The sequence below is a fragment of the Carassius gibelio genome, chromosome A23 (genome assembly GCF_023724105.1).
Source record: "Carassius gibelio isolate Cgi1373 ecotype wild population from Czech Republic chromosome A23, carGib1.2-hapl.c, whole genome shotgun sequence".
Lineage (NCBI taxonomy): Eukaryota > Metazoa > Chordata > Actinopteri > Cypriniformes > Cyprinidae > Carassius > Carassius gibelio.
In genome coordinates this window covers 12942651-12957901 of record NC_068393.1, presented here as the reverse complement: position 1 = coordinate 12957901, position 15251 = coordinate 12942651, and the positions used below count along the sequence as shown (strand labels likewise).

General features: G+C 39.9%; 1 protein-coding gene across 1 annotated transcript; it reads left to right on the top strand.

Annotated features, from left to right (window-relative positions):
- Positions 1 to 6128: 6128 nt before the first annotated feature.
- si:rp71-17i16.6 (uncharacterized protein LOC100148415 homolog) lies at positions 6129 to 8333 on the top strand. The gene is made up of 5 exons (XM_052540154.1): positions 6129 to 6376; positions 6556 to 6659; positions 6761 to 6860; positions 7386 to 7481; positions 7578 to 8333. Exons 2-5 carry the CDS (start codon positions 6580 to 6582, stop codon positions 7746 to 7748), a joined length of 447 nt encoding a protein of 148 aa, XP_052396114.1. The 5' UTR covers positions 6129 to 6376; positions 6556 to 6579; the 3' UTR covers positions 7749 to 8333.
- The last annotated feature ends 6918 nt before the right edge of the window (positions 8334 to 15251 follow it).

The window sequence follows — 15251 nt, the reverse complement described above, 5'->3', positions numbered from 1 at the left end:
ACGTCTTGGTTACGTATGGTAACTTTCTACCCCTGAAGGATGGAACAGAGATGTCACTTCGGTGACCGACAAATTGGAATCCCTACCAAAGTGCCATGGGTGCTTTCCCTTCCAGTGCCCTGTGCAAGCCGCTTGCGCCCCTATTGGTGTAGGCTGGGGCTCGAAACAAGTAATTCCACTCACCATTGTCAAAGCACTACTTCACTGTAGTGAGTGAGATTGGATAACACTGGTAAAATGTACCCGTTCCACTTGGAACAGGGACGCTGCGAAAGCCCCATCCTTTCCAAAGAGTTTTCAATAAATACATGTATAGCACCATTTAGGTGTATATGGAGAAATATACAACTTGGACGTGATTGTAACCCTCTTGGGAAGGCAGAAGTCTGCCGGGGAATACAGGCAATAAAGCTATGTCATGGACTATACACTCCTGAGTACCGCTTAGGTCTCAATATGGAACCCAGCCTTTAACGGGTCTCACGGATTCATTGTGAAGGCCTTGCACCAGACGTTCCACTGCACCATGCTGCCAAAGGTGATGGAAGATCTCAACAGTGTCTACGGTATGGACACCCTGGAGCAGTTTTCGCAAGCTGACACTAACCGGGGCCTCTCGATGCCACTACCTATTTGAGGTGAGAACACAGGAGGATACCGGCTCCACACGAAGGCTATAAAATCAAGTGAACCTGTTGTGGGTCGCCCAGCCCGCAGCTCTTCAAATATCTTTAAAGGGGGGGTGAAATGCTATTTCATGCATACTGAGTTTTTTACACTGTTAAAGAGTTGGATTCCCATGCTAAACATGGACAAAGTTTCAAAAATTAAGTTGTACGTTTGAAGGAGTATTTCTGTTCCAAAAATACTCCTCCCGGTTCGTCACAAGTTTCGGAAAGTTTTTTTCGAGTATGGCTCTGTGTGACGTTAGATGGAGCGGAATTTCCTTATATGGGTCCTGAGGGCACGTCTGCCGGAAGAGCGCGCGCTCCCGTAGAGCAGAGGACTGAGAGCACAACAGACTTCACTGATCAGAGCGAGAGCGTCGCGAAATGTCACAAAAGACGTGTGTTTTTGGTTGCCAGGGCAAGACAACCCTGCACAGATTACCAAAAGAGAAACAGCATTAAGGGACCAGTGGAGTTTATTTTTACAGAGCATCAACGGAGTTGTGCAAGTGTTTGTGTTTGTTCCCTGCATTTCGAAGATGCTTTGACGCCGTTTGACGCCGGGTTTGCACATTGTTTATTTCTTAAGGATTATGCAGTCCCAACGAAAAAGGGTCATGATCGTGTGTTGGAACCGCATGCGATGAGTAAAACTGCTTCAAATATCTCTGTGTTATTAACTTAGCTATCGGCGTGTAAGCACATCAAGTAAACAACATGCAATGTTGTCATCAAACTGCACGAGTAAAACTGCTTCAAATATCTCTGTGTTGTTAACTTAGCTATCGGCGCGTAAGCACATCAAGTAAACAACATGCGATGTTGTCATCAAACTGCACTTTCCACATGTAACGTTACAGCTGAAAAAAAAAAAAGACGACAAAGTGGAACTTAGTCATTTTCCAAAACCGCTAAGCAAATATATACAGTTTCAGTACATACCACATTGAGACGTTGTTGCTGATGCTGCTCTTGTTAAATTTCAGCCTCTGGAGCTGATTCTGGATCATAAATATACGCTGAATCTGACTGTTAGCCATGGTTTGTTTTGGTTGGTTTTGTCCTCACGGTGTCACAGCTTCCAGACGCGCTCAACTCAAAAGCCTACTGGCGCTCGTGATTCTTTAGCTCCGCCCACATGTCACGCCTCCAGCCACTCGTGTTTTTCCAGGAAAAATCGGTACAGACTATCTTTCTCTTATGAATATAATAAAACTAAAGACTTTTTGGAGTTATGAAGGATGCAGTACTACTCTATAGGTACTAAGATTAACAGGATATTGAGTGAAAACGAGCATTTCACCCCCTCATCCCCTTTAAGTGAGGCACCACGAACCAGCACCCAGGAGGATGCAACACTGCTAGTTGAGTGAGCTCGCAATCTGCCTGATAAGCAGGGGTGATGGTATCCACAATCCAGTGGGCTATCCTCTGCTTAGAGATGGCATTCCCATTCTGCCTGCCTCCGTAACAGACAAAGAGCTGGTCTGAGATCCTAAAGCTATGTGTCCGGTCTACATAGCATCTTAATTCTCAGATGGGACAGAGCAAAGCCAGGGCTGGGTCTGCCTCTTCCAGGGGCACTGATTGCAGGTTCACCACTTGGTCTTTGAAGGGTTTAGTGGGAATCTTGGGCACGTAGCTGGGCCAGGGCCTCATGATTACCTGGAAGTCATCCAGCCCAAACCCTAGGCATGAATAGTCGACCAACTCTCAACTGACCAAGTCACTCAACTGAATGCAAAGGCTCTAATGGGTCCTGCTGTAGTGATTTTAGCACTAAAGACAGCCCCTCTAAGGAACCTGATGACGAGGTTATGCTTGCCCAAAGACTTCCCATTAACAGAGTCATGGTACTCAGCAATAGCAGCAACCTAGACTTTGAGGGTGGAGGGAGACAGCCTTCGCTTCAGCCCTTGCTGCAGAAAGGAAAGCACAACCGCAATCAGGAATCTCCGTGGGTCTTCTCGGCGAGAAGGACACCCCTCGACAAGCAGGTTCCACTTCAAGGCATAAACATGTCTTGTAGACAGTGCTCTCGCCGAAGTGATGGTGTTCATTACCTTCTTGGGTAGGTCATATAGAACCTCCATGTCCTGTCCAGGGACCAGACATGGAGTTTCCAAAGATCTGGAAATGGTTGCCAAATGGCGCCCCATCTCTAAGTCAATAGATGGGGAGCACTAGTTTGAAGAATCAGGCCAATACAGTACCACTAGCAAGACTTGCTCCTCATCCACCCAGACTTTGCACAGCGTCCGTGTGAGAAGGCTCACTGGGGGAAAAGCGTAGTCCCATATTAACGTAGTCCCTGCAGCCAGCTGTGTGCCAGTGCATTCATGCTAAGTGTTCCCTGGGTTAGGGATTAGAACAACTGGCAGTGAGAGGTTTCTGGAGAAGCAAATAGGTCTACCTGTGTGGCTCAGAAATGTCTCCAAATCAGCTGGACCGTCTGGGGATGGAGTCACCATACTCCCAGGAGCATTGCTCGAGACAGCTCATAGGCTGTCACACTGTCTGTTCGACCAAATCCAACTCCAAACCGAGAAAATATCCTCTGAGTTGGGGAGAGATGGCTCTTTTCCGAAGAAATGGTATGTGGTGCAGATGGATCGACACATGAAAGTACGCATCCTTCAGGTCGAATGCTGCAAACTTATACCAGTATAACTGCAATCTCTGCCCGCAGAACAGGAGCATCAGCCCCCTTCACAGTAGTGAAGCGGATGCTGCTGAACTTGGGGTGATGCCAGGCAAACTGAATTGAATAGCCAAGACTGATGGTCCGCAGAAGCCAGCAAGATGGGCTGGGTAGTGCTGACTGTGGGACCAGCGGTGGGACAGTGAGGTAAATGAAACTGCTCTTTTGTTGAGAATTTGGTTATCATTGGCCGTGAGGTCAACGGAGGGAAAAAATGAAACAAAAGATTCTCTATCTGTCCCTCCTCCTGGGGAGGGAGTTGTGCGTTCACCATCTCCTGAAGAGCAGATGAGGGGCCCCACCCTCGGCGACGAGCAGGCAGCAGCTTCCGGCTAGGGCAGAATGTGTTGGATTGCCTCAGTCTGCTTCTGGGCAGCAGAGAACTGCCAGGAAAAGATCTCAACTGGGTCGCTTAAGAGGACGCTCTGGGACACAGTGGCATTGAGGAACCAAATCTTGTCACCGTCCCTCATGTCCCTCAGCCAGAGATGGCATTTCTGGACCAAAAGTGTGGACATTGCATGACCTAGAGAACTCGCGGTGACCTTTGTCACTCGGAGTGCGAGGTCAGTGGCAGTTCGGAGTTCTTTCAGAACTTGTGAAGGAATGTGCAGGTCCTTCAGTGCCTTGGCCTGGTGCACCTGCAGTGATGGCGTAGCGTGTAAGGTGGAGGCAGCTTCCCTGCAAGCCGTATAGGCATTGCTGGTTAGACCAGACGAATGCCCACAGGCCCAGAAAGGGAGCACTGGGGCTCCCCGCCAGGACAAGGAGGACTTAGGAAACAATTGCATCGCTACTGACTGGTCCACCGGGGGGAGAATCCCTATTTCTGGCAGTAAAAGGTGCTGTCCATGACCTGGTGAGCTCGTCATGCACTTCCGTGAAGAAAAGAATGGGGGAGGGGCACTGAGAACCAGCACAAGCGACTCCGGGATACCAATCATCGAGCCTCAAGGGCTCGGGACATTGTGGAGGTTTCTACTTGAGTCCTACTTGATGAGTGATGGTCACCCAAGGGTTGGTTCCCTGAGGGGTTTGTCACCACTTTAACCCTCAAACTGCCCATGCTACTGCTGGAAGTGGTTCTTGTCTATCAGCTGTCACAATGAGCCCTAGATTGCGGCAGCGGCAACAGGACTCCACCCCCATGGAGTTAGAGAAGCCTGGTTTGCAGCTCCGAGATGGTCATCTTCCTGCAGTGGTAACCTAACTCATCCTCGAAAGCCACCTCAGTGTGATGAATGCCCAGACATTTGAGGCAGTGATCATGACCATCACCCAGATCGCACCCAGAAACGCACAGGTGAAACGGCATGACAATTCGTCATCTTTACAAAGATGCACCCGTGAAGAAAATCACTCTTTTTATGGTTTATATATAGTTCACAATTTATATGCACGGTTAAAGGTAAAGGTTCTTTATTGGCATCAATGGTTCCATGAAGAACCTTTAACAAACACATTTCAAATTCACAAAATGTTCTTTATAGTGGAATATGTTTCTTTCACTAAGAAAAAATGGTTCTTTAAGAACCATTATGTGAAATAAATAAAATTATGATTAAAGCATCTTTAGAAAATTTGTGTCTTTATGCTGGTTATCTCCCACATCTCCCACAGATCCTCTGGCATGCTGATTCAAGGAGGTCCCCTCTTTTCAACACTGATGGTCCTTGGTGAAGCTGCTATGACACACTGCAGTGTCCTTCAGAGGGACTCTCCAATTACCACATAGACACATCAACCACCAAAAACAATGTGCATGCTGCATATGGAAAGGTCTTCAGGAAGAAGTCTATAGATCAATATGTGTAAATAAGACTGGAAGAAGACTCTTTTCCTCATTAGCAGACATGTGTTTGTGACTGACACTGCATTTAATTAGTTTGACCTTTTAAATGCATTCATGCTATTTATTTAAAAGTGTACTTTTTGATGCCACACAAAAACTTCTGCTATGCTTCTACCTTTTGTAGCATGACTGATTTCTTCTGGTGTTCAGAGTGGACTGGAGTTTTCTAGCACCATTTGAAATCGGTCGTGCTGAAAGGTATGGCGTCCCATTCATATGAGCAGACCACAGACTACTTTGTAGATAATGAAAAGACAGGACATTGTTGTCGTCAACCTATTAACCATTGTTGTTAACCTATTAACCATTCAAGCAGGGTCAAAAATTAAACAGGGCTCATGATAAAAAATGCAACAAATAAAAAAAAGTGGCACAAATCACAGATGATTCAAATGCAGTGCAAATAATGCTCCCGTAATGAATTTCTCATTTAAGTATTTTACATACTATTTAGTATATCTGTTGAGTTTAGTGTGGAGTGTTGACCTGAGGCTGTCATATATCTGTGAGGTAAATGTGTTACTTAATGTATAGATTATATGTATAAAATAAATAAATTAATAAATACAAGTAATTTGTGATGAAAAAATGGAACTGCTTATTATTGAAGATTGTTTTATTATAACTGACAAGCAACTGAAATCTATATGTGGTCACAACTACCATACCATAAAAGATTGTACGGTTATCAGTTATCTTTTCATTTCTATGGACTGTTCATTACAGTAGAAAACATTTCTCTTTGATCTTTTCATTTCACTTTGTCCCATCAATGTCCCTGGAATTACACTCATCAGCTTTAGGATTAACAGGGCATGTTTGGACCCGCAGGTCTAGAGTCAATCATTAAACACACATGCACATATGCATCACTTCTGAGCCAACACATACTATCCCACAATCCCTGGACAGCAGAGGCGAGTGTCAGAAGGGATGGGACTGTATTTGCCCTCATTCCTAGAGGAATCAGGTGCTTTCTGTCACCTGGGTTACCGGATCTCCATGGATGTCACAACCAACCCGCTGCTTGAACTGAATGGCACGGCCCCACTGAGATCTGCCCAAATCTGATCTAGAGTCAGTCAGCTGGATGTCATTCCCAGTCTTTCTAAGAGTACAGGGAGAAAGTCACAGATGAAGACCAGATGAATACAGGTAAGAATAAATGCCTATTTTATTAGTGCATTTGTATTTTTCCTGCAAAGGTTTCGGGTGATGTAATGAATTCTTCTACATCGTAAATTTTAGGCTTTTACTACATTTTATAAGATTTTACAAATGTACTGAGTATTTGTTTTAATTTGTATGGAATAACATCCTCCCTCTGCTCACAGGTGAGTTGATGAAACCCCTTTAGAATGATGGAACACAACATGATGTTGGAAAATAAACCGATCGAGGACGACTGCCATCTAAAATGCCAGCAATACCTTATCAGGTGCGTGTTTTTCACTAATGGTGTCCTTCACTTGATTTATAAATAGAAGATGCACAGTTTCAGATGATTGTTTTAATTGTCAGCTGGTAATTTGTTTTCAGTATGTTTGGAGAAGCAGCCGCAGAGTATTTTCTCAGCCCTTGCTCTTGCTCAAAGGAAATACCCACTTGGTTTTTCCAGCTAAAAGATGACATGAAAGGTATTTTTTGTTTTTACAGATGAAAATTGTGTGCTTCATGATTTTTCCCTCCCATAATATTTACTTTTTAAGTGCAAAAACATATTTTTTTGATAAGTCCCTTATCCTCACCAAGGCTATGCTTCTTCATCAAAATACAGTAAAAACAGTAGTATTGGGAAATATTATTAAAATTTGAATTTCATTAATGAATAGAAAGTTCAAAATATGTATTTTTAAAAGAGCGTTTCATTATAAATGTCTTTAATGACACTTTTGTGTAATTGAACACATCCTTGCTGAATAAAAGTGTTCATTACTCACTAAAAAAAACACAGCAACCTTACCAACGCCAAACTTTTGAATGGTATAGTGTATATACAGTAGAAACATGCCTCATGTGTAGTTTGTGGGTGAATCTGCAAATAAACAATGTTTTTGGATTTATAGAAACTGAAAACAAAGAAAGCAGAGAAAAGTTATGATGTGAAATCAAATGAATATGAAATATTTAAGATATTTAAGTCTGCTGTCTGTTATTAAATCACATGAGTGCAGTTAGCCTATGGGATGCTCTGAGACAATGCTCTGCACAGATACTACAAGAATCAAACACTGAGCCCTCGATGGCGATTACTAATGAGGTCCACTTACACCTAACTCAAACAACTCTGAAATCTCTAAATTAGTTTTTTACTACGAGACAACAAGCAATGTAACACTTTGCTCTTCTTCAACAGATTGTGAGAAGGGTGACAGACTGGAAGACACTCAAGAAACAAGATCATCTGATGCACCTATCAAGGGTGAAATACATGTTCCGCTGTGCTCAGCGTAACCAGGCCATATCTGCACTCCTTCTACAACATAATCCTCTTTTTGACTATGAGATAAATAAAGGACTGAACTGATCCCTGTTCATTATCCAGAATCAACCAAATGGTGAGGTCAACACAAGAGCATTGTTGAAAACAGGGCTGTGTCTCAGATGAGCAAGACATTTATGACATAATCCAACTGTATTTTTTTCTGTAACTTTTATTGTTCAGTTGACCCATTTAAGACTTGCAGATGCTTGATAAATGAGTCAGTTAATGTGATGCACTGTAGTAGGAATTTGTACTTGCCCTTCACTACCATCGGAGGGCAGCAGATTGTAAATTTGGCTTTTAATCTCATTACTGAAATAATTATTTGTCTCTAGCACAGAGGATTTCATCTGGTTTTTGCTTCAGGAGACAGAATGTACTTAGCCAACACATATATAAAACATTTTTTATAATCTGTATAATATTGTTATCTGTGTCAAATTTTATTCTGTGCAGTTAGACCTGATGCATATTTATTTTGATATTTAATCTTGTTATTAGATTTTATGTTTTTTTTTATTTGTCCATTTAGCATTGTGTTTTGTTTAATTTTTACCTGTGAATCTATGACTCTAGGACCACCAGTTAAGTAAGTGTCATTAGCCTATATAAGAGCTGAATACACAATTAAACATTTTTTTCTTGCATTACATTATCTCTTCTGTGCCTCATTTATGTATATCTCAGCAAGTCAAGTGTATCTTCAGGTGTTCAGTAAAGCCTTCTTGCACAAAAACTATGAGAAATTACGAATTATGAGATTTATGTATAAATCATCCTTTAAAGTGACAGAGCGCAACGAGGATACCTGTTAACAGGTGAAAAGTCACATGACAAGAGACAGTGTCTCCACATCAGTGCAGTTGGCGATCACGCTGTCAAAATGCCAATTCCCATCTCATACTATGACAAACCTGTTAGCAAATAGGCCTGAATGCCCTTAGCTTGTGGAATTAAAGGACCCATTCTGAATGAAACAACTTGCTCAGTCGACACTGAAAAGAACTTGAAATCAAATGAAACATGAAATGATTAGTGAGTGAACCGGTTTTTAGTAAATAAATACATAATTTAATTTAAGTGGTGCATCTCACTGACTGCCATTGTCAATAAATAGAAGTTGCAGTTTGTGGTAATACATTTGCAGGGTGTCATATGAACAAGTTCAATTTAAGAATTGAAGACCTTGTTAATACCATCTTATATGATATTTAAGACCAAACTGGTCTGATTCTGATACCAATCACTTTTTTTTAAGCACATTTATTTGTTGTTTATTTGCTCTATAACAGGCGAACTGGATTAAAACAAAAATATCTGTAGCCACTTTAATTTAGAGGCAACCACTGCTTAATCATGATCCAAGCAAAGATGCTTCACAGTACGAGCAGTTATTTTTGATATGAATTAGACTGCACAGTTTTAAGATTTAAGGTGAAAACAGAATGCTCCGATTTTAGCTCTGTGAAGTTATGACACCTGCACAAAACAAAAACAGCTGACGGACTTAAAGAAAATTTAAATTAACTTTCTGACAACAGGTGGCGCTTATGGAACAGTAGCAATATAGCGTTTCCTTGGTTACCACTTTAAACAATGCAGAAGGATATGGAAGCATATGGGTAGCATTATTCAATTTGGGATGTAATATGCAAAATGACAATGCAATATGTAAAATGGCAATGCATTTCTGTATTTACATTTACATTTTCCAATACATTTGTGCAACGTTTGGTGCAAAATGAAAATGAAAATTAAATTACATAATTTTCATTTGCCATTTACTACACCAGTTTTAATATGTAAAATGAATATTAATTTTAACGCTTTATAAGTTGCAAAATTAAAATGAAAATGTATTACAGAAATGATTAGATATGTCTAACATGTTAAAGCAAAAACTGTGGCAAAATGATCATTTAAATGCTATTTTTCTTAATTGCATTAACACTCACAGTCAAGACACTTACGATTGCATTTTCATTCGGTGTCCCGCAATGAATGTAGCAAAACTCAATGTGCACATTGAAAATGCATTCCGAGCCGATCACGTGTCCCCGCCCTCGCGCCACGTCAATCATTGTGTGAACAAGGCGGGGCTTGCAGAAGGTCAGAGACTCAAGTCTCAAGAAGAGGATTCAATCAAGTGAGACAACATGGACAAGACAGTTGGTCCGTGTATGTTTTGATCATTTCGGTTTATGGCTTCAATATTTCATTCGGACTTGTGGGCGGAGCGGAAATGCTGCTTTCATCTGATTGGTCGAATCGGATCGGTTGTCATCTGACAGCCTTCAGCTCGGTCTTGTCATTCTTTCAGGCAAAATAAGAGTCAGTGCGAGTGAAGCACTGAAATGTCTGAAACTACGCTCACTGTTAATTAGCATAATATTTGAATCAGATGTAGCTGGGCACATAATTCGTGCTGCTGAGACCTGCAAATTAGTTCTAGGTTGTAGTATTGTATGAATATTGTCCCACTGATAAATACAGTGCAAATAGTTCTGTCCCTTTGGATAACAGTAAAGTGGAAATAAATATAGTTAAATTTATGAAATAAAATTAAATAGGATTTTTTGGGAAGGTAAGTCTGGCCAGTTATACAAGCAACACGAGTCGGACGAGTCTAAAGATATGAGCTGAATTGGGTGAAACATTAAAGTTCTAGTCTGTGTCAATTACTCTCATAATAAATAATAATAATAATGTTAACTGTATTTTTCGGTATAAGTTGCATCAGTCCAAAAATACGTCATGACGAGGAAAAAAACATATATAAGTCGCACTGGAATATATGTCACATTTATTCAAGACCAAGAGAAAACATTACCGTCTACAGCCGCGAGAGGGCGCTCTGGGGTAGGCTACAGGAGCACTGAGCAGCATAGAGCTAATTTTACTATTTTTATTTAGAAATGTAACTATATTCATTTTTACAATTATTTATTAATGTCACACACACACACATACCTAGTGCCTTATGACTTAAAAGATGAGAGTGGTAAATGTTACAGACATGGAACTGTTCAGTCTATTATTGATTTTAATTTCCACTTCACTGTTATCCAAAGGGACAGAACTATTTGCACTGTATTTATCAGTGGGACAATATTCATACAATACTACAACCTAGAACTAATTTGCAGGTCTCAGCAGCACGAATTATGTGCCCAGCTACATCTGATTCAAATATTATGCTAATTAACAGTGAGCGTAGTTTCAGACATTTCAGTGCTTCACTCGCACTGACTCTTATTTTGCCTGAAAGAATGACAAGACCGAGCTGAAGGCTGTCAGATGACAACCGATCCGATTCGACCAATCAGATGAAAGCAGCATTTCCGCTCCGCCCACAAGTCCGAATGAAATATTGAAGCCATAAACCGAAATGATCAAAACATACACGGACCAACTGTCTTGTCCATGTTGTCTCACTTGATTGAATCCTCTTCTTGAGACTTGAGTCTCTGACCTTCTGCAAGCCCCGCCTTGTTCACACAATGATTGACGTGGCGCGAGGGCGGGGACACGTGATCGGCTCGGAATGCATTTTCAATGTGCACATTGAGTTTTGCTACATTCATTGCGGGACACCGAATGAAAATGCAATCGTAAGTGTCTTGACTGTGAGTGTTAATGCAATTAAGAAAAATAGCATTTAAATGATCATTTTGCCACAGTTTTTGCTTTAACATGTTAGACATATCTAATCATTTCTGTAATACATTTTCATTTTAATTTTGCAACTTATAAAGCGTTAAAATTAATATTCATTTTACATTTTAAAACTGGTGTAGTAAATGGCAAATGAAAATTATGTAATTTAATTTTCATTTTCATTTTGCACCAAACGTTGCACAAATGTATTGGAAAATGTAAATGTAAATACAGAAATGCATTGCCATTTTACATATTGCATTGTCATTTTGCATATTACATCCCAAATTGAATAATGCTACCCATATGCTTCCATAGAAGGAGGTTGGAGAAAAAGAAAATGCTATTAAACTTTTCTGAAGACAATCAGTTGCCCTCAGAGATACGTTTATATAACCGCTCAGCCCAAAATTCAACAATTATATATTTCTAACTATGTTTCGAGCATCGTGTTCATCTTGCTCCACCTGCTGTAAAACAGTCTGTCAGACTGGAGAAATTTGTGCAGTAACTAAAAATATTTAAAATCCACCGAATCTGAATTTAAGAGAACTTGATAATTTTTAAGACCTTGCATTAGGAAAACTTAATTTAAAACTGGAAGACGCTTAACTATTAAAGCTGCGGTAGGGAACTTTTGACGCTCTAGCGGTTAATAAACATAACTGCTTGCGTCTTGTGGAAGAACATTGTAGCCCGAGCTACTTCTCTCTGTTTATGTCTATGAAGAATCACAAAGGTACTGGGTTACTCCGCCGCGGTATAACCAAAACAATCTAAAATAGTCAGAATATAAACACTTATTATAGGTGCACCCTAGTGATTCAGGACAAGCCAAAAACACGGTTTGGAAAATGGATTCATGGTGTACTCGCTTATTATATACATTTTTCTACATTTTGAACACAAACAAAGTTACGGACCGCATCTCTGATTGGTTGATTTCTTACCGGGAGCGGTCTGTAACTGCAAATGGCAATAGGACCACTGGGAGGAGCCAGAGGAGCTTGATTTTTTTCACAGATTATCTCCTGTTCTACTGTCAGGACATATTGACATGTTTAATAAATATGTAAACAATATTTTTTTTTACAAAAGTTCCCTACTGCACCTTTATATAAAACTAGAACGTGCAAGCAACGTTGACTACAAAAACGCAAAGGAGACTTCCTCCTCATTATTTACAAGATCAACATAAAGTTACAAACGGGCGTATACATTAAACGTATTATTTGAGGACTATGTAAAACACAAGCCATGCCGTTGTCATACATACACAGTTACCTGTTTATAATTCAGTGCGAGGAAAACCCGCGTGGACTCCTCCTTCAGAAGTGAGCTGTGCTTGTAAACAGGTGAACGCACGCGCTGCTCGCGAGAGGAGCGCTGCTGCTGCTTATGAGAGTCAACCCACAGGTAAGAGTTAAATCTCTGCTGCCTAACTTTGTACTTTGATTAATTTAAATGCACTTTTACCGGTTTTAATCTTATTTTTAAAAGATTAACGTTTGCATACTTTATTATGTTGCGACACATATAAACTGGGCATCCACAGTTCGAACTTCTGGTTTCAAGTGCAATGCTGCACATTTTCCGTTTTTCTTTGGTTTTACTAATAGACTTGTTTCGTATGAGAGATGGAGCTTATTTATGTACCGTTTGTGTGTTGATTGAGTAGATATTGTGGAAGACAATAAGGCTTGAAGCGTTTTTCATCTCTCTTTCTGTCTGAAGTGCACAAAACTCGTTATGAAAATGATAGGATTGAAATGGAAAAGCATGCTCTGACAGAAAGAGAGGCAAATCAGTGGTCACGTGCGACTGTAGATAGATGTAGATCTGTCATCAAAATCAGTTTCATTACAGTAGCAATGAAAAGCAAAATGACCAGACATTGATGTTCTGATGACATTGTCTAAAACACACTGCAGAAAAATAATGGAAGAACATAAAATATTAAATTGGCAGGGTTTAACTATTAGGCTACATGAATTACAAAGCCCAGTGTGTACATCGGCGACAATATAATATAATATAATAATATACTGACTGTAAAGCATTTAATAATGTATAATATCTGGGCTTTCTGGGTCCCCAAGTAATTCAATAATTTGCATACAGCATTGCTGATGAATTTTAATTTTAATTAATTTTGTTTTCTTATTGGGTGTCATAAGATTATATATATATATATATATATATATATATATATATATATATATATATATATATATATATATATTGAAGTATCAGAGTGTATGTTACCTTAGTGATTATATTAAATGAGCCTTGGAGTCTCTCAAACACCAAATCATTAGGGTTAAACAGTAAATTGAATTCTGTCCTTCCTTTGCACTACTGGGAAAAGTGAATATTCTTCAGCTTATCACCTTCAGAGACCTTCCATGCTACAAAATATTTCCCAAGGGATAGTATAAACATAATTTGCTTATCCACACCTCATTTCCAAAGTGTGTTTTCTTTCTTCTGTTGAAAATAAAATAAGATGCATTGGAAGACAGATTGAAAGACAGTTTGGTCACCACAATTTATCAAAATGGCTTCTTTTGTACTCTGCAAAAGAATTAAACGCATACAGGTTTAGAAATGATGACAGAATTGTCTTTTTTTTATTGAATTACCCCTTTAATTTTCCTAGTGCATTCTGTATTTTCAAAAAATGTACTTGGATTTAGAAACCATTGAGACTGACAGAGTTGTTTCATCCAGTTATGTCAGCATGGCATTGACCTTGAAGTGGTTTGGTCTGACTCTGAATTAATAAAGACTGATTATTTACAGTTTCCTACATACCCAAAGATCTAAATGTTTTTCCTCTGTTGCAGCTGACTCTGTATAGCTGCTTCACATTTCTTTTGTCAGAGTTGTCGAATGTGCATGCATGGTCTGAGGCCGACTACAGTATTGTTTGAACAGACATATAGTTTGTTGAATTAATGGCATAATCTATTTACACATACATGTTTGAATGACTTTCAAGGGGTGTAAGCTGACAGTAAGACCCAGGGCAAATTGATGCACAGCTAGAGTCATAAAGCATGGGAAATTACCACTTTTTTGAGAATAGCTTTAATCAGCTCACTTTTGAACTTTAGCCTCATTGCTGTGGGTGACAGTGAAGTTTAAAGACTTCAATGAGCCCTAAACCTCTTAGAGGGCTTCAGGTTCTTCAGGCTTTGTTAGCTAATAGATATTGGTATATACATCAGTTGAGCAACCATCCCTGAGATGAATGTGAAAGTTAATGGATAGTTTTAATTTAGGATTTATAGACATAGTTGACCTAATAGATAGCAGTGCCCACCTGCACACACTTGAGATTATTTTAAACCCATGTTTTGGAAATGCTAGATTATGTCTGAAGCCTCTGCAATAATTACTCACAGCTGTAGGAAAAGCTGTCAAAACATATGCTGTGTATCTGTTTCTTGTGATAGCTCTGCTGGCCACTCGTTCTCTCTAGAGCCTTATTTAAAATGTCAGTCCTGTGATTGCCTGGGATTTTCAAGGTTTTTGAAGCCGCACATGAGCAGTCTCATCAGTCAGTTGAGGTCTTCTTCACTGGCAGACATGATGAAATGGTGATGGAATTTGGAGTTCTGCATACATATAAAACTGAATTATACACAGTACCTAAAGCCTGTGTGATTTCTTGCTGGTGTACTTACAGTAAATGTTTTTGTAAAGAGAACTGCTATGAGCCACAGTGTCATAACAATCATAGGGAATATAATATTAATGTGCAGTCAGTGCCACATTTTGCATAGCATGTTGTAGTGAAGATAAAAGTACAGGTATTTGGTAACACGTCAATACTAAAATACCATTATTTTGACTCCATTCAATAACCTGTATTGCTCTACTGAG